Source organism: Bos indicus x Bos taurus, chromosome 14 (assembly GCF_003369695.1).
Source record: "Bos indicus x Bos taurus breed Angus x Brahman F1 hybrid chromosome 14, Bos_hybrid_MaternalHap_v2.0, whole genome shotgun sequence".
Taxonomy (NCBI): Eukaryota; Metazoa; Chordata; class Mammalia; order Artiodactyla; family Bovidae; genus Bos; species Bos indicus x Bos taurus.
Window position 1 is genome coordinate 61,050,359 of NC_040089.1, and position 23,175 is coordinate 61,073,533.

Sequence of the window (23,175 nt, forward strand, 5' to 3'; positions counted from 1 at the left end):
CCAGAAGGTTTCAGTACATTATCATGTTCACAGTATTTCTTTCTCAGTCTTTCTCTACACATATTTAGTTAAAATGGGGTCTTTCTTAAACAAGGTATATAACATCAGAAATACTCAAAAGGCAAACAACATTTTTATATGAGGGAAAAACTGCGTGATAAACCTGCATTTCAAAAGCATTCTTTAATAAGCTAACTGTTACAGTGAAAGCCAGAGAAACCATCTAAAACATATGTCCGTGATTTAACAACCTTCACCATACACACATATACACACACCGAAAAAGAGCAAGTTGAAAAAGCAATAGGGATTTATAACAAAGCATCCTTCCAAACTAGCCGATCTCATACAAAGCATTATTAGCAGTTCCATAACATAGCTTGTTTTAAAGTGATTATTGATCTACCCTGCATAGAGAAATGTCTTGAACCTAGAAAACGTCTTCTGCATGTTTTACAAAAAGCATGCATGACTGCTAATTCACATTTTCCAACAAATCACATATGATTATATAGCCCCATCCTTACATATGCAATGCAATCACTGCCGTGATCACAAAGGAATAAAACCTATCAGACATTTTAAATTAATCATTTTATTTATTAGAAAATGAAATCATGAAACAGCCTGTATTATATTTCAGAGGTCAAGCTAGTTAAATTTAAGATGTTTTTGTGCTTTGAAGTAAGCTTATTTTCCTTTTAAAAATCAGTTAAGAACTACATAAAATTTTATGTTTAAGATTAAAAAGACGACACCCTTATAATACTAATATTTCAATACAGAACAATTTTACAGTCTTAAGATTCTTACTCTGAAAATATCAATTCTAAAAGAATATATAGTTTAGCTTTACTCACCTTGCATTGTTCAGCGTTTGTCCAAAAAGCTCATTTTGTAAAATATTTGGTGGGGATGAAAAAACCCCATGAAAATGAGATAAAACAGAATTGCAGACCTGGCGCAATGTCTCAAATTGCATTTTCCTTCCTTTTTTTTTTTTTCTCCTTCTCTTATTTTTCCTTACCACCTGTCTTTAAAGTCATCTATTTGCAGACACCATCAAATAAAAACATGCCAATCAAGTTCCATATTTCTCCTGAGCTCTGTAAAAACTGTGCTTAAATGAGCAGAGGTTGATAGTTAATTGTACAGTCATTATTCTTCTAATTCAGTCGTAGAAGATTCAGTACCCGTGCGGCTTTCGGCTTTCTCCTGACTGTAGCAAGAATTCTAAACAGCAGTAAGCTTTTTGGGCATTCCCAGCTGAAGTGTGAAGCTGAGCTGCTTTCATGTACTCTACTCATATTTCTCTAAGCCTATTAAAAACACGCAATGAATAGATGCTGTCGTCAGGAGTTTCAGCACATCTGGCTGCCAGCAATAAAATCTCAGAAGTAATAAAAATGGGCCAAGGTATCTTCCCAATGTTACTACTGGGTAAGAGGGGAAGAAATTATACATTCCCCAACCCTTTTCTCTTTCCCTGAAAAATGAATAACTCCAGCAACTGAGTATATAGGTCTCATTAGTGTATAGGCTACCACATAGGGCCAAAACATTCAAAAAATAAGCAGCTGATCCTTCTTTTGATATCACGAAATAAAAATATAACAGACAATAGGGGTTTTATTGCCTGCATTTGTAATGCCATACTTCGAAAGAGACATTTGGAAAACATGTACTTAGCTGTCTTAATTTCCTATTTAATTTTAAAATGTCTTCAGCTACTTATTTTTAAAGGAAAGTGAATAATGTTCAGCTGGGCCCTTTTTAAAGGCCATACATAGTATGAAAGTGTTAGTCACTCAGTCATTTCCAATTCTTTGCAACCCCATGGACTGTATAGCCCACCAGGTTCCTCTGTCCATGGGGATTCTCCAGGCAATAAAAACTGGAGTGGGTTACCATTCCCTTCTCCAGGGGATCTTACCAATCCAAAGGTTAAACCTGGATCTCTCTCATTGCAGGCAGATTCTTTACCATCTGAGCCACCAGGGAAGCCCATACATAGTATGATCTACATGCTTAATCAAGTAATGCTAGAAAAAAATTGTACCTTATCAATTAAAACTGAAACAGCACACATAAAATATGAACTTGCCCACAAATCAAAAAAATACAGCTAAGGCTAGAGAGACTTTATCAACTATTATTTATTCCAATAATGGCGGTCACAGTATTTTTTAGGATATTTCCTGAAGGCACCAATGGTCTTAGAGTACCACAGATCACCATCCATTCTAAATGAGTAACTCTGGTTTAACTAAAATCTTAAGTTACTCTACATCCAGGATCATTCATCTTTCTACAAAAGATGCTCTATAAGTAGTGTGTAAACCAAATTTTAAAAATCAACTCACTTATAGGATGACCAATATATTTAATTGATCTTTAACTGCTCCTAAATCAAGACATTTCTTTAACAAATACATCTTTTTTAGCCCCTTTTCTCTCAACTTTTAGCCTTAACTTCTTCTATCCCCTTCCATACACATACCACTATCAATAAATAAGCACTTACATGCCTACTTAAATACAGCAAAACTTTTTTATAAACTAGTGAATTCTTTTTGATGCGAATAAACACGTCACAAAATAACAACATAAAAGAAACAATACTAAAATTTTAAAAGATAAAAAGTAAACATGTAACAATATAAATTTTTAAACAACTAATTTACTTTTTTAATAAATTAAAATCTTCAATAATGGGTTTGTCCTCAACTAAGAGAGGTCTGGTATAAGGACTTCTCTGGTGGCTCACACGGTAAAGTGTCTGCCTACAATGCGGAAGACCTGGGTTCAGTCCCTGGGTCGGGAAGATCTCCTGGAGAAGGAAATGGCAACCCACTCCAGTATTCTTGCCTGGAAAATCTCATGGATGAAGGAGCCTGGTAGGCTACTGTCCATGGGGTCACAAGGAGTTGGACACAACTGAGCGACTTCACTTTCTTTAAGAGTGCTCCTATTTTGCTTATTATTTTAGATTTTAATAGGTATACACTAATATGTTTATGAAATACATACACACATAATAATCATAAACTATTTTTGGCTTATTAAGTATTAATACTTCTAAATTTTTTAATGTTTAGAAAACATTATGAACAAGTGATCGTTGCTACTATTTGACGGATGAAAAGAAACTAAGGTATTAAGGGATTAAAGATCACACAGCTTGTAAAAGAGTATTTGAATGAAGGTCTTTACTTTGGGCTCCATTTCATATGCTTCTTGCCTACTATTCTATCTTCCATACATGTGCACACATGGGTACCCACACATACACACACATACACACTTGTATTTGTAAATAAAAAATAAGTGAAAGTGTTAGTCATTCAGTCAACTATGACTCTTTGCGACCCCAAAGACTGTAGCCCACCAGGCTCCTCTGTCCATGGGGATTCTCCAGGCAAGAATACTAGAGTGGGTAGCCATGCCTTCCTCCAGGAATCTTCCTGACCCAGGGATCAAACTCAAGTTTCCTGCATTGCAGGCAGATTCTTTACCATCTGAGCCACCAGGGAAGCCCATTTGTAAATAAATCAGCCTCAATACATGAATAAGAAACCTATTTCCCAGTGATGCAATCAAGTATATTTCAAAGTAAACAATGCAAATTTTTAAAATTCACAAATAATTTTAAGTGGGTTTCTTCTATTTAACTCAGACAGAAGCAACCTGATATGCTTCAAATTGTTAAGCCTTTGACTACAAGTTGATTTTTACATCTATGAAAGGTCAATTTCTATAAGTGGAAATATACATTTTTAAGTTCTTAATTTCTGAAACTTACAGTATCTGTGATATATCCATCCATACACACACACATATATATATGTGTGTATATATATATATATATACACACACACATATATATACCCAACGCCTTGTGGGTAGACTCAATTTTTATAAACAGGAGACTTCCCTGGTGGTACAGTGGATGAGAATCCACCTACCAATTTAGGGTACACAGGTTCATTCCCTCTTCCGGGAATATTCCACATGCCATGGAACAACTAAGCCCAGGCACCACAGCTACCGAGCCCGTCTGCTGCAAATACTGAAGCCCAGGGGCCTAGAGCCAAAGAAGCCCCAGCAATGAGAAGCTTGCTCACCACAACTATAGAAAGCCCATGTGCAAAAATGAAGACCTAGCGTAAGCAAAAGTAAATTAAATATTTTTCTAAATTCTTATAAATAATCCAAAGCCATTTTAAAGCAAGTCTATTAAATAAGGTGACTAAACTGCAAAATAATCTGTTGTCAAAAAAATTTTTCTTTTGTATTTCAAAATTAAATCTTAAGGCAAGCTCACAGAAAGTTTCAAAAATGGTCTAAGCAATAGAAAGACTACTGGAATGAGCCTCAAAATGGCTTCTTCGAAGTAAATAATATAGCAGCTGCCTTCCTCGGAGCCTTATTTTCCAGCTGTCACCATATTCCGCACAGTACTGGTCGGCTTCCTCACAGTTTCTTCAGCATTCCAGAAGAGATTTCTCCCACTTCCCTACCTCACTATCACCTTTCACCTTCTCACACTCATCCTGAGGGGCTCAAATGTCACTTTCTCAAGAAGACTTTCTTTAACCTAGATTAGGTCCCCCCTTATCCACTATCACGGTACCGTATACTTTTTCTTCACAGCATTTGATAAAAGCATAACTATATATTTACTTGAAAAAAGTCTGTCTTTCACTCTCAGTTCCATGAGATTAAGATGCACGTTTGTTTTATCTGTCTACCACAATGCCTAGTAGAGAGTAGATGTTTAATAAATAAGAAGCCTAAGTTTTACGAAATTTTATAAATTTTATGTTTTAGTCACATCACAAATTAGTACAGGAAGCTGCTCAGGGCTTAATTTGGTTGTCAGTTTCTGTGTTTGTTTTTTTGTTGTGGCCTGCCCTGTCATGTTACAAGGTTCATAAATACAAGAACAACCAATATTCGCAACCAAAAACCTTGTGCATTGGATGGACCTTGTAATTTGTTATAAATATCCTAAATATTATAAAGAGTGTTTATAGCTAATATTTGTTTTAAATTTTCTATATACTGAAGGCTCACAAGTAATATAAAATATCAGAGGCTTCCATAAGGACAGAAGAACATAACACTTGAAGTCAAATGGCCTGGATTTAACTACTGACTTCAACCCTACCTAGCCATAAAACCTCAGGATGTTGTTCACTTTATATATCTGAGCTATGTTTCTTCAAATGTAAAATAAACTACATCACTTACTTAGGGTATTATTATATCAAAACAAATGTATTTTATAAACTGTAAAGTATGTTGTATGTGGGAGTATCCTCACTGTGAACTAAGGAATCAAATTATTGGAACCAAGATTCTAACAATGACGTTCCTACTGCTGCTGCTTAGTCATTTCAGTCGTGTCTGACTCTGTGCGACTCTATGGACTGTAGCCCGCCAGGTTCTTCTGTCCACGCAATTCTCCAGGTGAAGAGTACTGGAGTGGATTGCCATGCCCACCTTCAGGGGATCATCCCAGCTCAGGGATCAAACCAGCTCAGGGTCTCCTGCACTGCAGGCAGATTCTTTACCACTGAGCCACCAGGGAAGCCCAACAATAGCATTAGGTATCTTTTATTCATCATATTTATTTATGAAACAAATATTTATAGGATTTCTTTGTGCAAAGTTCTGTATCTCTGTTCATTAGATGTTGAAGGGATAAAATGCTTATGCTTACCCTTTTCTGCAAAAATGAGATAAATTCACAATGTCCTTCAAGTAAGGTCAGTTCCATACTTACATCTAGTCCTGCAGAGGCATTAACAGTCACAAATGGTGTAGCTGGTAGCAATTGTTTTCTCTGTGGCCCTTCTATTAAAAAATTTAGCTCCTCAATGGAAATAACAGTGTTAGCTAGAGTTCCCACAGAAGATGTTAAGAAACTTTAAGCAGCACAGGCAATTTCATTAAAGATGACAGGAAAAAAGTCCATCAACACTAAAAAGTTAAACCTTTTTAAAGCAATCTCAAATTTTCAAATAAAAATGATAACATAATTTATTTTGCCCATTAAATTGGCAAAGTATTGGCTAGAAAGTCATAGAATGGCCATGTAAATAAACTGCATTTATTGTCAGGACTGTATACTGATAGAACCTTTTGAGAAATATTAAGTAGTATTTGGCAAAAACTTTTAAAATGCTCAAACTCAGAGAGCACTAGGAGAATAAACAATGAAATGTTGATATTGACTATTCTGGGTGAAAATATCACAAATTGTTTTCCATTATTCTGTAGCTTTTGGTACGCTATCCACAAGAAAGACTAAAATGTAAACTATGTAACGTGGAGAATTCTACAATTACAGTGAAATCTTTAACCATAATATACTATGATGCTGTGTTCCTGCCTGGAGAATCCCAGGGGCGGCAGAGCCTGGTAGGCTGCCGTCTATGGGGTTGTACAGAGTTGGACTCAACTGAAGCGACTTAGCAGCAGCAGCAGCAGCAGCCCATAAACTTTTGCTTAGCAGTGCTCAAGTAAATCAAATACTAGATTATTAGTTTTCACATGATTGGCTATCATATTCACATGATTGGCTATATCCATCTCTGGGTCAGGAAGATCCCCTGGAGAAAGAAATGGCAACCCACTCCATTAGTCTGCCTGGGAAATCCTATGGATAGAGGAGCCTGGGAGGCTACAGTCCATGAGTTCCCAGAGTCAGACACAACTTAGTGATTAAACAATAACAAATTAGCAGTGGTATCTGTTTTCTTCTTTATCAATAAGTTATTAAAATTCTGTAATCAGTAAAACTGCTTAATTAGTACTAAGAAAATCCAAATGAATGAGAAAACAAAATTTAGCACTAACTTATTTACATATCTTCAAAAATATTTGACGTATAAGTCTTAAGATTATTAATATTTAAGAATCTTGGTTTACAAATTTCTAGTGTCAATAAGTGAGACATCTTAAGAAGTTTAATGCAAACTCAAAAATTAGGTGAATGAGTAAAAATTAGGGAATTATACTCTTCTTAACAGTGCATGTGTCTAAGGCACAAACACTTATGGCATATTTAAATTTCATGTTCTAAAGATGTCTAGTTCCAAACATGTCTGGATTTATTTCTAATGTTTAAGAGTACCAAAGTATTTCTATTAAAATGCTACACACATGAAAACATCTAAATATTACTAATCAATTAGTGAAATTGTTATATAGTATGTATAATCCATAAGAAAAATCCCTGAAACATTAAAAGAATCTTTCATTTTCTTAAAATATAGATCTGTAGTTCTATCTATATAATTATAACAACTGCACTATCTCTTCTATTGTAATATTCTTGGTCCATTGACTTTCTGAAGCATCTGATAAAAATCTAAGGCTTATAAGAAAGATGGTCCAGAGAACAAGGTGTCTTTATATGCTTTGCAAATAAAAGTCCTGCATTGTAAATATGTCCCTGAGGCAAGACCATGAAACCATTTACCTAAGGGATAACAAATAAGCAAATAAATAGGAAGAAGATGAAATTTCTAACAAAAAAAAAGGAAAGAAAAGACGTTCAATAAATGTAAACCGGCCTCTGCTTCAACTTAGGGTGGGCCATATAGTACATCCAGGAAAGAAACCGAGGAAGAGTAGCCCGGATCTAAGTAAGTACAAAAGTCTAAAGATTTCACACAAAAATCAGAAAGGAGTTTAGTTCAAAATACCTACCGCAGTTTTCATAATCAGCTTTTTAAAATGTGTTGATAGTGTTGTTTTCAGTTGTTTTCTGACATACGAAAAAAAAAATTCTGTAACACTTCCCGGAGCTTAAACTCTGTATCCAATCTCCCTAGTTTTGATCACTGCAGCAGAACAGACTCAACAGTTTCTACCATCTAATTCAGAAAGGAAAGGAAAAACAGTGAAAGCATCCACAAATGTATGAAGTCCCACCATCATTCTTATCTCCCTGATCCCTCTGTCTAGACCAAATCTATAAGGGCTAACACCACTGTGCTGTAACCAAGTTGCAGAGTTAGAAGGACTTCAGGGCTGCTTCAACAGTTCAAAGCAGCGCTTACCAGAGCAGTCTCCACACTTACAAGCTGGCAACAACAGGAATACGTTTCCTATCAGATCCAAGAATTAGGCTACAGGGTAACCAATTCTAGATTTAAACTCCAGGATGAAAACATCCAGAGTGATTGTCTGCTCTGACACCCAAAAGGTCTATCTGTTAGAGGAAAGAGAACCAAGATCTCAGAAAATACAATCTGGTAAGTCCCTCCAGTATTAGGACTGCTCATTCTGAGTAAATATTCCCTTGATAACCATCAAGAGAATAACTGGAAGCAACACTACAACTTCAGGGAGCAAGATCCATATGAATAAGGTCCAACCTCACTTCTAATAACTCCACTGTCTGGGAACCTCAGTACAGAAATGATGATAGCCTTGGGACTCCAAGCACTCAGCCTAATCTTGCAAACTGCCTGCATAAGGCACTCTACTACCTAGTAAGTTCCAAGTGTCCATAGATTCTTCATGAAAGAAATGCTGACTGCATATTGTCATCATATGAAAATGAAAAATGACAATCATTGGCACAACTATAAATGTGTTTTAGCAAAATAAGGGCGACAATGAAATACTGTGCAATAATACTGGCCTCCAAGAGTTCCCATCCACAATTCTTTTCTTTCTTTTTTTATTCTTTTCCATCATGATGGAAGATAACATATTGATATTGAATGTACACACTTCATTTCTTTCATACAGTTTCCTTCTACTCATTATTTCATGAAATAAAGGAGGAGTTGGAGATACCATAAATACACCAAAAAATTATCTCACCACATGTGGATGCAAGAACATCAACTAGAAAGCTAATAAAGTAGCCAAAGCAAGATAATAGTTGGCTTGAATTAAATATAGCAGTAAAATGGAGACACAGGAAGACAAAAAGTAGATGTTAAATCAACAAGACACAATGACAATTTGCCACAGGAGTGGGAGGGGGTGTATGAAGGTCAAGAGAGGCATCAAAAATGACTCTCAGATGTCTTTCTTAAGTAATCAAGCAGAGAGTCTTAACATTTCCTAAGGCAGAGAATGCTAAAGGAGAAGCAGATTGAGGGAAAGGAAAGGGGAAAATGATGAGTTGCTGAATTTAAGGAGCATGTAAGATAGCTAGAAAGACAAATAAGTAAGCAATTGGATATGTCACTCCAGAGTTCAGAAAAGAGTTCTCAGCCAAAGATATAAATTCAGGAAGCATCAGCATGTTAGTAATGATTTCAACCAAGCAAGCAGATGAGATCACCCAGAGAAAGTTCAAAATGGTTTAAAAAAAAAGCATAAGACAGTGCACCAGGAAACTAAGTTCCACACTGTCATCAGATACAGAAGAGGCATAAAGGGTAAAGATGAAGAGAAGCCACAGAGGTGGGGGGAAATCAGGAAAGCGTGGTGGCCTCTAAGTCAAGAAAAGACAACATTGTAAGAAGAATGATATGACTGACTCTGTATTATATGTTCTGTCACCTGGAATTAGAAGAGTCACCCCTTGTAATGCTGTGCTTCATTACAAGGGGTGACATTGTAAAAACAGACATTACAAAACAGCTCTTTTACCTGAAATCACTTGCTCTATAGCACCCAGACCTAGCTATGAAAATGGACTGTGAGCAGACATCCCTAAGCTTCCTTCGTAAGTCCTCTTTCCTCCCTTGGAAGCAGGTAAGCAAACGAAATGTTTAGTCTTTGTTCAGCCAAAGCAGGAGACTCTGTGCAAATAAATGCAAATCTACATGTATTTTAATCCAATTCTACCAACTAAAAAATCTAGTTAGATATGCATGGTCCTTAGAAATGGACAGAAATCAATACTAATCAGAGAAACTAGAGCTACTTATGAGTGAATCTGTTTAAGCACCAAATTTGAACGTAGAAAAGAAACTAAAATATAACAAAGAGCTATTCTAGCAATTTTCCACCTAGCTTCCTTTTTTCTTACTAACTCCTTCCTAAAATATCTAGCTTACTTATTATTAACTCTATTTTAGAACCCTCTTGCTCTAGTAATTTTTGTTGTTTTTGTTCAGCAGCTAAGTTGTATCGACCCTTTGCAACCCCATGCAACATGCCAATCTCCTCTGTCCTCCACTATATCCCGGAGTTTGCTCAAATTCATGTCCATTGAGTTGGTGAGTAGGTAACGCTATCTAACCATCTCATACTCTTACACTCCCTTCTCCTTTTGCCTTCAATCTTTCCCAGCATCCGGGTCTTTTCCAATGAGTCGGCTCTTGGCATCAGGTAGCCAAAGTATTGGAGCTTCAGCTGAATATCCAATGAATATTCAAAGTTGATTTCTTTTAGGATTGACTGGTTTGATCTCCTTGTAGTGCAAGACACTCAAGAGTCTTCTCTAGCACCACAATTTGAAGGCATCAGTTCTTAGGTGCTCAACCTTCTTTATGGTCCAACTCTCACATTCATACATGACTACTTGAAAAATCATAGCTTTCACTATACAGACTTTTGTCAGCAAAGTGATGTCTCTACTTTTTAATATGCTCTTGAGGTTTGTCATAGCTTTCCTTCCAAGGAGCAAGTGTCTTTCAATTTCATGGCTGCAGTCACAGTCTGCAGTGATTTTGGAGCCCAAGGGGGGAGAAAAAAAATCTTTTACTGCTTCCACTTTTTCCCCTTCTATTTGCCCTGAAATGATGGAACTGGATGCTGTGTTTTTTTAATGTTGAGTTTCAAACCAGTTTTTTCACTCTCTTTGAATAATATTTGTAATGACAATAAATAATATTTACTTTATGTGTGAAGTAAGTCACCAGGGGTTGGATTAATATATTACTCCCTATCTTGAAAGGACCTCCCTTGATGTCATATTCTGTTCTAGCCACTGCCCCATTTTTATGCTCCTCTTCTCAGCAAAATGTTTTGAAAAAGTTGTCAACAGTTGCTGTCTACCTCCTCATTTCACATTCTCTTCTCAATCTATAACAACAGAGTTTCCATCACTAATACGCCACTGAGATGGCTCTCATTGGTGACTTCCATGTTGCCGTATTCCAAAACAATTCTGTTCTTTTCTTAACACAGCTTCACTCTAGCATTTGACATTGATGCTATGCCATCCGTAGTTCTTAAACTATCTTCACTCTTTGCTCCTGAGACATATTCTCCTTATTTTCCTCTTCTTGGTGGCATTTTTTTTTTTCTCAGCCTATTTTGCTGACTCTTACTACGCTCCTTCAATCTCTAAATATTGGAACTGTCCAAGGCTCTATTGTGAAATACGTTGTAGGTTGCTTCTGTTCTTTAATCTAATTGCTCTTCCTAAGTGACTTAGATCCCATGACTTTAAATATCTTATACACGTTATACCTTGCCCTTACCTTTACTGAGAACTTTAAACTCATGTGTCCTAAAACTCCAAACTCCAAATTCATGTGTCCATCAACTTGACATCAACAAATGGAAGTCAGAAAGTCATCTCAAACATAACATGGCCAAACAGAATTCCTCAGGTTTTCCCTTCTTGGAACAACACTACTAGGAGTTTTCCTTCATCTTTTCCTTTCACATTCCACCACATATATTCAGTCTATCAGTAGTAGATTGTGTCAACTTCATCTTCAAAATGGAACACAAGTCCAGCAACATCCATCTTGTTGCTACAATTCTAGCTCAAGTCACCAACATCTCTCTCCTAGACTACCTCGATAGCCTAATTTCTCTCTGTATTAATACTTGTCTCCTACAAACTATTCTTACATAACAAAATGACCCTATGAAAATATAAATAATATCACACCACTCCCGTATTTAAAGCCTGCAATGGTATCCTATTACATTTACAACAAGATCTAAACTTCCTCACTTGACAGAAAGGGAGATGCTCTTTTTTTTGTCCTAGTGTTGGTAAGAGTTAGAGTGGGCAATCACCTCTTACTCCTTACACAGTACCACCATGTCACTGTTATTCAGAAACTCCTATGGATGCTCTCGTTTAAAATGTAAGCTACTTTTACAATTTATAAGTGTTCCCAGAATGCAAAAAAGAAAAGGTAATATGAAAATACAAGTAAAAGACCACTTTAGGCCTTAGACATAAACATAACCACCAAACCTCATATTTGTTTTTGAGAGAACAAAACGCTAAGGTGCACTTAAGCACTGGATCAAAATATATTTAGGCAGAGGGGGAAACACCACAATGAAAAAAAATCAAATTTTCCTAAGTCTCCCTATTCACATGACTCTAATTCTTATTAAGCAAAGTCAACCAGAAGAAATGGGAGTCTTAGCACTTTCCAGACAAAAATAATAAATCAATCTCAAAACTTTCAACCATGTCAAATAATTTATACAAATGAATTTCAGATCTATACCACTAAAGTGAAAAAGTTATTTTACATCACAACAATCTTGAGTTCATATATTCTGCACCCTTGCAGTCTTGGTTGTATGAAAAAATATTACACTTTTCCAGATGGATGTAACTAAAATTTGTCAATCCTGCTCTATAGACACAAACCAACTCTCACACAGAGAAAAGGAAGACTAAAATAGTTTTAAAGATTAGATAAATAGAAAACTCAATAAGAATTTGAAAATATTACTGAGAAAAAACAAGTTAAGAACTAACATCTAAGAAACAGACAAACAAACAAAAATGCTCGGGTGGAAACATAATAAAAGAAAGAAGTGGATGAGGGCCGCATCACTAGAGAGGGGAGGTCACCCTTAAGTTTAATTTTCCAGTTCAAGCACTGTGTAATTAGGCAAGCACAGTGAGAACTGTTCCACCAATAACCTTCAAACCAACCTTGAAAGACCTTTCCAGACAAAGAGCTCCAAATCATACCACAAGACTTCCAACTGTGTCACATAATATATACAAGCATCTCTTGGGTATATATCACAGAAACAGAAATAGCTGGTTATAGGTAATAACAATTTTGATTCTCTACATTATCTATTTTTGTTGCATCATTAGTTTAAAAAAAAACTAGAATAGCCACAGATTACTAAAGAAGAAATCCACGCGATTCTATATTAATGCTCCTAACAGCAAACTGTATTTCAAATCTTAGGACAACAGCAATTTATCATGTGTTGAGCTATCTTGAGATGCATGAGACTAATTCATTCTTTGGATAAAAGAGATTGCACAAAATTAAAACAAAAACACTTAAGAGAAATACACACTAGTGCCATTATTAAATACAGCATGCCTACAAAAATGAATATGCATAAAGATTAAAATTTCTATAAATTTCTTACAAATTAAAAAATACATTTTGAAAACTGTTCCTGAGTTTTAAACCAAATTTCTCAATGGCTGCAGCAACTCTGCAAATAAAGGCTATGGTCAAAAGATGCCAGAATTATTTCAAGAAAAACCTCTATCCCAACTCACTGTATATTAAACTTAGCCCCCCACCATTCCTCTTAGAAAGTAAACTCAGCAAAGATCTTTTGCATTTGCTTATCATGACAATCAGAGCATAGACAAACTCAAGGACAAAAACAGAAATCAAACAAAAAATAGGCAAGGTAACTGAGAGTTTGAGTTATCTTCTACAATCCTGTCAATACACAAACACTCTGTTGGTGATAAGGTGGGAGACTACCTTTAGTCTAGCAGTTATAGTCTAGCAATTTTCAAAATTGCAGTGCTCTAGTGACCCCAGGGGGTGTACCCAAGACTTCTTCAGAGAATCTGCAGAGCCAAACTATATTCATAACAATACCAAAATATTATTTGCCTTTTGGACTTTCATTCTCTCATGGGTGTACAGTGGGGTTTTCCAGAGGCTACATTATATGTGATATCTAAAGATAATGAATACACAAGGAGACAAAAGTCTCCAGCTGTCTTCCACTAAATCAGACACTAAAGGGGTATGAAAAAATGCAAAATAACACCAATTTTCTCACTAAATTTTTCTTTTCTTTTTGCAATACTTGAAACACTAGCTTTTATTTATACTTTCATTTAAAATATTGAAATAGTTATTGCATATTGCTGCAAAACACATCATCACAATCTTGGTGGTGGCTTATTAACAAAACACGTATTTATTATCTCACACTTTGTTTTAGGCCAGGAATTCCAGCATGATTTAAGTGAAAGTGAAAGTCGCTCAGTCGTATCCGACTCTTTGCAACCCCATGGACTATACAGTCCATGGAATTCTCTAGGCTAGAATACTGGAGTGGGTAGCCTTTCCCTTCTCCAAGGGATCTTCCCACCCCAGGGATTGAACCCAGGTCTCCCAAATTGCAGGCAGATTCTTTACTAACTGAGCCACCAGGGAAGCCCAGCCCATGATTTAAAGGGTGTACTCAAAGTGATGGCCAGGCCACGTTTCTTTCTGAAGCTCAGGGTCCCTTTCCAGGTTCATATGATTGTTGGCAGAGTTAAGTTCTTTGTGGCTCTAAGAATGAGGCCCCATTTTCCTGCTGGCTATCAGATAGGAGGACTTCCCTGGTGGCTTATCGGTAAAGAATTTGCCTGCAGTGCAGGAGATGTGGGTTCAATCCCTGGATTGGGAAGACCCCCTGGAGAAGGAAATGGCTACGCTCTCCAGAATTCTTGCCAGGAAAATCCCATGGACAGAGAAGCCTGGCAGGCTACAGTCCATAGGGTCACAAATAGTCAGACACAACTGAGCGACTGAACACACGCATGCATTAGACAGAGGATGCTCTCAGCTCCTAGAGACTCCCCCACAGATCCCTGCCATGTGATCCTCTCACGGCCCTTTCACAACACGGTACCTTACTTTTTAAAGCAAGCAGAAGAATCTCTGACTTCAGTCTAAGACAGAGTCTCACACAATGTAATGTAACACAGAAGTGACTATCTCATCATTCTTGTCATACTCTACCAGATAGAAACAAGTCACAAGTTCCATACATACCCAAAGGAAGGGTAAAACTCACGACAGCTCAACTTAGAATTCTATCTACTCGATATGGTCAGTCAACATGCAGTGGGCTTATTGTTATTTTTAAATTATTTAATAAAGGTATATTCTCGGAGAAGGCAACAGCACCCCACTCCAGTACTCGCCTGGAAAATCCCATGACAGAGGAGGCTGGTGGGCTGCAGTCCATGGGATCGCTAGGAGTCGGACATGACTGAGCGACTTCACTTTTCACTTTCACGCAATGGAGAAGGAAATGGCAACCCACTCCAGTGTTCTTGCCTGGAGAATCCCAGGGATGGCTGCCATCTATGGGGTCGCACGGAGTCGGACACAACTGAAGCGACTTAGCAGCAGCAGCAGCAAAGGTATATTCGAATTTTTTGCTTTTATTTCCAATATGACAAATATCAATAAATATAATCCATATAAACAAGCTCTCTGAGGTCCTCAACCATGTTTAAGATTATAACGAGATCTCAATATCAAAATGTTTGAGAACCATTGCTTTAATCTAAGTTGCCTCTTGTATTTGCTGCCTCTTATATTCAACACACAGATAAGAAAACTTACTCTCTGCAAGCAGTGTTTTAATTTTAAAACAAACAGGCAGTACCTATGATCCCAATATAAAATGAAATATTTGAGTAAATTTTTGAGTAAATAATTGAGTAAATGATTCAAGATATTTAGCTTCCCATATCATTTAGCTTGAAAATTTGAACAATAATCATTTATTTTTACAAATGTTTAAATATTCCCCATCCAATCTCATACTTTGACATTTCAGGGAACTGTTGGAGCAACCTTCATGAGTAGATAAAAATAGGGGGTCCTATGTATAACTGGAACCGGGACCATTTGTCTATAGTAAAATGCAGGATGGTAAACAATATGAGCACATATATTTCAATGTAAATGAGTATAAAAAAATTCAAAGGCCCCACCATGAGGCTGACTATTATTATTTATGTTATTAAGGACTGATGAATTTAGATGCCCGTATCCTTGAACAAATAAATATATCAAATAGGAAGATGTATCTTTATCTTCATTTAAAGCTTGGACTCCAAATCCCTATTTTTTAACTCTAGTGAGATGCTAGACTTTATATGAGCCTTAAAAAGACTGCTCTTGCTCCTGAAGCTTCAGTACTAGATAAGACAAACCTAGTGACCGGCTCCTTATTCTCACCCTTTTCTTCTCCTTTGATCTAGCAAAGGGTACTTCCCAATTGTTTCATCTCAGGCCTGTCTTATCACATCAGCTATAAGAGATGAAAATACTGAAAAAAAATTAAAGTGGGCGCTTATTAACACCTCAAGGCACTTTCATTGATTATCACTTTACTCACTTTACTAAAAGATCTAAGAGACACTTTCACGTTTACCAATCCCACCTCAATATCGCAGTTCAATTTTGTAGCCCATATCTATCACATCCTTGACCAACATCAGAACAGCTTCACTTGTATGTATCAGGAGAGCCAAAGGCAAGGGGGGATATGGTGAGCCCCTAGAAGTAAATAAGTACATGACATTAATATTGCCTTAAAAGTCAGACTAGAAGCAATATACCCCCACAGTTGACCGTGGAGACTACACATACACGACTACTGCCAATTTATCTGTAAAAATGTTATATGAACACTTATGCTGATAATAATTAAAACTTTATTAAAATTTATTAAATTTTATATGTGTAATGCATAAGTAACCTAAGTATTCAAGATACATATTATTGTTGGAATTTTTAAAAAGTCTCAAGAATTGTCATTTTGGTTTTAACTGATTGTTTTCTCAGCAAGAGCATAAAAAAAAGTGCTGCTGGCTAACAAAACTACCACCAATAGCTAAGAAATAACCCCCATCTTAATGTCCTCTTAGCTTTCCTCTCCTTCTAATTTTACTACTAAAGCATTTTCCTTGATATTATAAAAACCAAAACAGAACTATATTTTACAAATGAATAAAAGGCACTCAAAAGAAACTTGTTAAAAAATAAATTTATCGACACTTTCAAGAAATAGTAAGTAATAAGTACAGAGTCTCAGTTAATTAAATGCCACTGATAAGGAGAATGGATATTCATTTATAATATTTGAAGTATGACTGAAGAGTAACTATTTCAGAAGTGACAAATATAGTCAAGTCATACTCTAAAGGAAGTGGATAACAACCTCCCTAGACTTGGAATAAGAAGAATGAAACAAGTACACAGTAGACTGAAAAGCAAAACTTTTATAAGGCAAAGTAATTATGATCGAATGTCACTACACAAAAATGTAAAAAGCCACCAAATCCATCCAGAGACACAGAGGAATGAATGGTGACCAAAATTATCCCAAAGATACCAGCAGATATAAAAGTGAGTTGAAATTGGAATAAAATAAAATTCTAAGGCATAGATCAGTACAGAGCATGGAAAAGGTTAAAGTGGAAAGAAGTATCGTATCAAAATGCCTTATTCTGTAGACAGAATTCTATCTTCTAAAAGGAAGACACAATGATTTTCAAATGATTAGTGAGACATTCCCGTAATGAATACAGCTGCTATGGCTTATAAAACTATATGGTAAAAATATCCATATGCTCAAGAATAAGAAACCTGAATAGTTCTATAGCTATTGAAGATACTGCTTTCATAGGTTAAAAATCTAGCCACACAAAAGCCTCTAGCCCCTGCATCAAAGACAGATTCTACCAAACATTTAGAGAAAAAATAATGAGAGTTCTACACAAAGTTCTTTCTATACAAATTTGCAGAAGATTGAAGACAGAAAAGCACATTGTAACTCATCTTCTGAGACCAACATTCCCCTGATTTTAAATCAATGATGTTTTAGGAAAGAACACTAAATACCAATATCCTTCATAAATAAAAAATTATCTAATAAAATATTAGTAAGTCACGTTCAGCAATAAATAAATACAGTAACACCATCGTGAGGAAGAGCAGTATACCCAGGAATGCAAGGTTGGTACATTTTAAAACAATCAATGTCATTTCATTCTACAAACAAACCAAAAAAGAAAAATCATATTATCATCTCAATAGAGGCAGAAAAAAAGTAAATGACAAAATTCCACAGCTATTCATAATAAAAAAGAAAATTCTCAGCAAACTAATAGTAGAATAGAATTTCCTCAATTTCATAAAGGACATCTATGGAAAAACCTAAAATTAACATCATTTGATTGTGAAAGACTCAAAGGATTCACCCTGAGACTGGAAATGAGACAAAGATGTTACTCTGACCATATCTATTTAACACTGTCGTGGAGGCACTAACCAAACACTATAAAAGATGGAAATAAACAGCTTACAAGTTGAAAAGTAAGAAATAAAGATGTCTTTTTAACAAGTGACATAATCATCTATTAAAAAAAAAAAAGTCAAAGCATGTTTATAAGAGCGTGGTACTATCACAAGATAGACAATTAGACCGATAGTTCAGAACAGGGAACTCAGAAATGGCCAAACTATAGTCAGGCACTCGCTATAAACAGAAGTACTGAACACCAGCGGTGTGCAAACGAACTGCTTAACAGCAGCTGCTGGTAACACCGACTCACTATCTGGGAAAAATAAACTTGAATTCATACTTTACCACATCTGCAAGTGAACTCCAGGTTGATTAAAGACATGTATGAAAAGGTAGAACTCAAGGCCAACAGTACAAACTGTAAAAGTATATTTTTAGGCTGTTGAGTGAGGTCTGACTTGTTAATCATGACTAAAAACCTCAAACTGCAAAGTAAAAAAGCAATAGACTTTACTACATCAAATAAGAATGTCTCTTCTACAAAGAGACTGTAGACAAAAATGATAGGGAGCTATTTTTTTGTTTTTCAAATGGGCTAATGAAATAAAAAAACAGTTCAGAGTAATATGAATCCAATAGCTAGCAAGTGAAAAAATGAAGAAATGCTTCGCTCTATGAAACTAGTAAATGCAAATAAAAACCAAAGTATCCTTTAATATCCACCAAACTGGCAAAAAGCCGAAGTCTGAATAATATTAAGTATTAGTAATGATAGGGGAATAACAAACTTTCCAGCACTGCAGGTAGAAGTATGGACAGAGTCATTACTGACAACAGAAGCAGTGACATAAATTTACACACACTGCACGCGTGCTAAGCTGCTTCAATCATGTTCAACTCTGTGGGACCCGACGGACTGTAGCCTGCTAGGCTCCTAGTCCATGGGATTCTTCAGGCAAAACTACTGGAGTGGGGGTTGCCATGCCATCCTCCAGGGGATCTTCCTGACCCAGGGATCAAATCTGGGTCTCTGGCATCTCCTACCTTGGCAGGCAGGTTCTTTACCCCTAGGTGCCACCTGGAAAGCCCCTACACATACCCTATGTCACGTTAACTCCATATTTAGTTATACAGACTACAGAGAAAGTCTTGCATAGGTCTACAAGGAGACATGTTACAAGGATTTTCATTGGTTCACTGTTTGTAGTAATAAGGAGTTTTCACATAGCCCACATTGCCCATCACTAACATAATTTCACAAATACGGCTATTGCCGCCCTAACAAGCTACCACAAATTTAGCAGTTTAAAACATTAGTTTATCATCTTACACTTCTATAGATCAGAAGTCTCCTAGAGACCTCAATGGATTAAACTTCAAGGTGCTAGCTGAGTTCCTTTTTTGAGGCTCTAGAAAAAAAATCTATTTTTCACTCAACAATGTTGTTGGCAGATTTCAGTTCCTTGGGTTGTAGAAATAAGGTCACCTTTTCTCCCTGGCTGTAAACTGAAGGTGGTTCCCACCTTCTAGAGGTGGCTGAATTAACTCATGGTCCTTCTGTTCCATCTCCAAACCCAACAATGGCCAGTCAATCTGTCTTCTGCTTTGAATCTCTTTCCCTACTTCCATCATTTCTCTTTGACCTGGTAAGGAGAGGTTCTCCACATGTAGACTAATGTATTCACAGGCTCCCAGGTCTCAGAAGGTGAATGTATTTGGAGATCACCATTCTGTCTACCACAGAGTATGGTGCAGCATTCCTACATGAATCAATCTTTTAAAATGCAAGATCTAAAGCACCATTTCATTTACGGAATTTAAAATACATACATACACAATGAAACAATTTTTTTATTACTCAAAGATACATATTTAGGTAAAAGCACACAATAGAAGCCTTACACAGATGACTGAAGTGCCATAAACTGATAAAAATGATTAACAAAACTCACTACATCTGAGGACCAAATAAAACAAAGAGTGGCAGAAGAGACACTGATGACCTAGGAACACATACATTACACAAAATTGTTTTCCCACTATTTTTACATCATGCTGTTATCTTCTGTCTTTAAAATTCCTTCATTAAAATTCTGTTGAAGCTCTAACAAATCTACAAAACCTCCCCTAAGCTGCCATATTTGGTTCCATCATTTAGATTTATTCACTTAATTCTCTATTTCCATATATTTCTAAGTAATATTTTGTTTTTACCAGTTTCAGATAGTTACGATTATCTAATGTACATCATGAATTCTAATGTACTTATTAGATAATAAATTCTTATGGCACAGCATCTTCTACGATCTTTGTATTTCTCCATATAAACTAGTGCTGTGAATAAAGTATATACTCAATAAATAGTGAGGCTAAGCTCTCGAAGTAGTGTTTGCTGCAATATAGCTCCATGGGGAACTTTCCATAAGTCTAAGTACTACACAGCGTTTTCAGCAGTTACCACACAGAAATCCTCCAAGAATAGGACATCGTGTAATTTATCCTCCACACAAGGATACTTTTGAGAGTGAAACAGATATTCTTAATAATTATGCTGGAATAAAAGGTATAAGCCAGGATAGGCCCTGATAAACTGGGACATAGGTCACCCTACTCAAAAATATGTTGAAGAACATGGAAAACAGCAATATATTAAATCAAATTCTCCAAAGTGAAGCTAAAATGTGACAGGTCAAAGCAAACAGACATAGAACTTCTTTTAAAATATATTAAAGCACTTAAAATTCCCCATCACCACTGCAGGTATCTAGAAAACAATAAAATTCTGGAAATCAATATTACGTATCAAACCAAGAGTTAGTTCTCTTATACAGATTAACATGCTTTTACAGAAACATTACCATAAACAGGGGGATCTAAGAGACAGAGGAAAATACAGTATTGGATTCTGTGAGTAAATTTAATTTTGTAAACACAGGTTAATTGCAGCATATAAAAGTTATGGAAAAGATAACTATTTGCTTGTCTTTTTAGTGATTCAATTTATTTTACTTCATTCCTATTCAACTAATATTCAATGAATGCCTATGATTTCTAGAACCTAAGCTAGGCATGTATGGACACAAAGATATAAAAGAAAATATGCCCTCAAATTGTTCAAAGTTAGGTAAGAGGGAAGGAAACGCTGACAAGTACACTGAAGATGAGACAGTGGCAAGAGCTCAAGTATACAAAGAATAGATGTATATATGTGTATACATATATGTGTCTAGGTATGCACACACATATAAAGGTACCAAACATACAACGTATATATAAAGGTACAAGAAAAAATATAATTCTTACTGGGAAAAAAAAAATAAGAGAAGGCTTCATGTAAGTAGGGTCTCCCAGCTGGCTCAATGGTAAAGAACCCACCTGCCAAGTAGAAGACGCAGGAAAACCGAGTTGGATCCCTGGGTGGGGAAGATTCCCTGTGGGAGGAAATGGCAACCCACTCCACTATTCTTGCCTGGAAAATCCCATGTCCTGGGGAGCCTGGCAGGCTACAGTCCATGGGGTCGCGAAGAGTTGGACATGACTAAGCAGCTGAGCACACATGCAGGCTCATGTAAGTAGAGACAGGGATTGAACTTTGAAGAAAAAGTAACATTTAGGCAGTTACACCAAGAGAACACCCTTACTTAAATTAACCATTTTGAAAGTGAAAGTCGCTCAGTTGTGTCTAACTCTTTGTGACCCCATGGACTCCATGGGATTTTCTAGGCCAGGGTACTGGAGTGGGTAGCCTTTCCCTTCTCCAGGGGATCTTCCCGACCCAGGAATCAAACCGTGATTTCCTGCATTGCAAGAGGATTCTTTACCACTGAGCTATCTTGCTGCTGCTGCTGCTAAGTCGCTTCAGTCGTGTCTGACTCTATGTGACCCCATAGACGGCAGCCCACCAGACTTCCCCGCCCCTGGGATTCTCCAGGCAAAAACACTGGAGTGGATTGCCATTTCCTTCTCCAACTGAGCTATCTTGGCCCTTGCTATTTTTCTGCCTGGAGTCTTCTTCCCCCAGATGACTTAACTTAGTCATCTCCTCCAAGTCTTAACTCAATATAGGGCATTCCCTCACTTCTAATTAAAAATTGTTAACCTTCTCCCCACCCACCTCCCCCTCTCCTCGCAAAAAAATCCCCTTCCTTCCTCCCCAGTATTAATTTTCTCCATTGCACTTGTCGTCCTGGCCTGGGAGGTGCCAGCTACAGGTTGTGCCACTCACAAATAAGTGAATGGCGCCCTCTAGTGTTCTTCTCCGCACAGCCCATGAAGTCGAATGAACAGGCCTCACGCTATATTGCTATCCAATGTATTGATATTAGTTATTCTTATTCCTTTCCCCAGCTGAAAAGCAATCTCCACGACAGATCTTATTTTGTTCATTGCTATACCCTCAGTACCTAGAAATCTATATCTCACATAATTAACATTCCAATAAATATCTGTTGAATTACTGTAAACCCAATAGGAACAGAATTCTAGGTAAAGAGGAATAGCATGAGCAAATACTTAGAATTTTAATAATGAAGGATTTTTAAAAATTCATTAGTTATCTACTGCAGCTGTAGGTTGTGGGGGGAGAGAAAAAAGTGATGAGAGATGAGGTTTAAAAAGACAGATGATAGTGAGCCTCAGAAATTAGAATGATAGGGTTTTTAGTCAGAAAAAAAAAATTGTTTCAATTTAAATTTTACTTCTAATTTTGTAATCTTGAGAAATCATTGCAGTAAAAAAAGGGATCTCTTAAACCCCACCTTACAACATCATCATGGAAATTAGAATTCAACGTCTTAAATTTTTTCACACAGCATAGAACAGAGTAGGTATTCAATAAATGCTGGTTTCCTTTAGAAAACTAAGGATTGAAGCTCTAAGTACAAAATGGAAGGCATCAACAGTGAGCAAATGAATGACTTTATCACAGCTATATTTCAAAAACACGATTCTGAAAATAAAGTAGAA

The 23,175-nt window shown here is 36.5% G+C and overlaps 1 protein-coding gene across 41 annotated transcripts in view; it reads right to left on the bottom strand.

Moving 5' to 3' along the window:
• The window catches only part of RIMS2 (regulating synaptic membrane exocytosis 2), a 603,774-nt gene that overhangs the window by 389,992 nt on the left and 190,607 nt on the right, over nucleotides 1–23,175 (bottom strand). For 7 of the 41 annotated variants that reach the window (XM_027561381.1, XM_027561377.1, XM_027561376.1 and 4 more), the window contains exon 1: nucleotides 861–1,310. The exons of 23 other annotated variants lie outside the window; for them this stretch is intronic. In XM_027561381.1, coding sequence (XP_027417182.1) covers nucleotides 861–982 — 122 coding nt within the window. In that variant the 5' untranslated portion in view covers nucleotides 983–1,310. Of the gene's footprint in view, nucleotides 1–860; nucleotides 1,320–23,175 lie in introns of those variants that run through there. 11 more of the 41 variants (XM_027561372.1, XM_027561389.1, XM_027561370.1 and 8 more) reach the window with 6 other exon arrangements.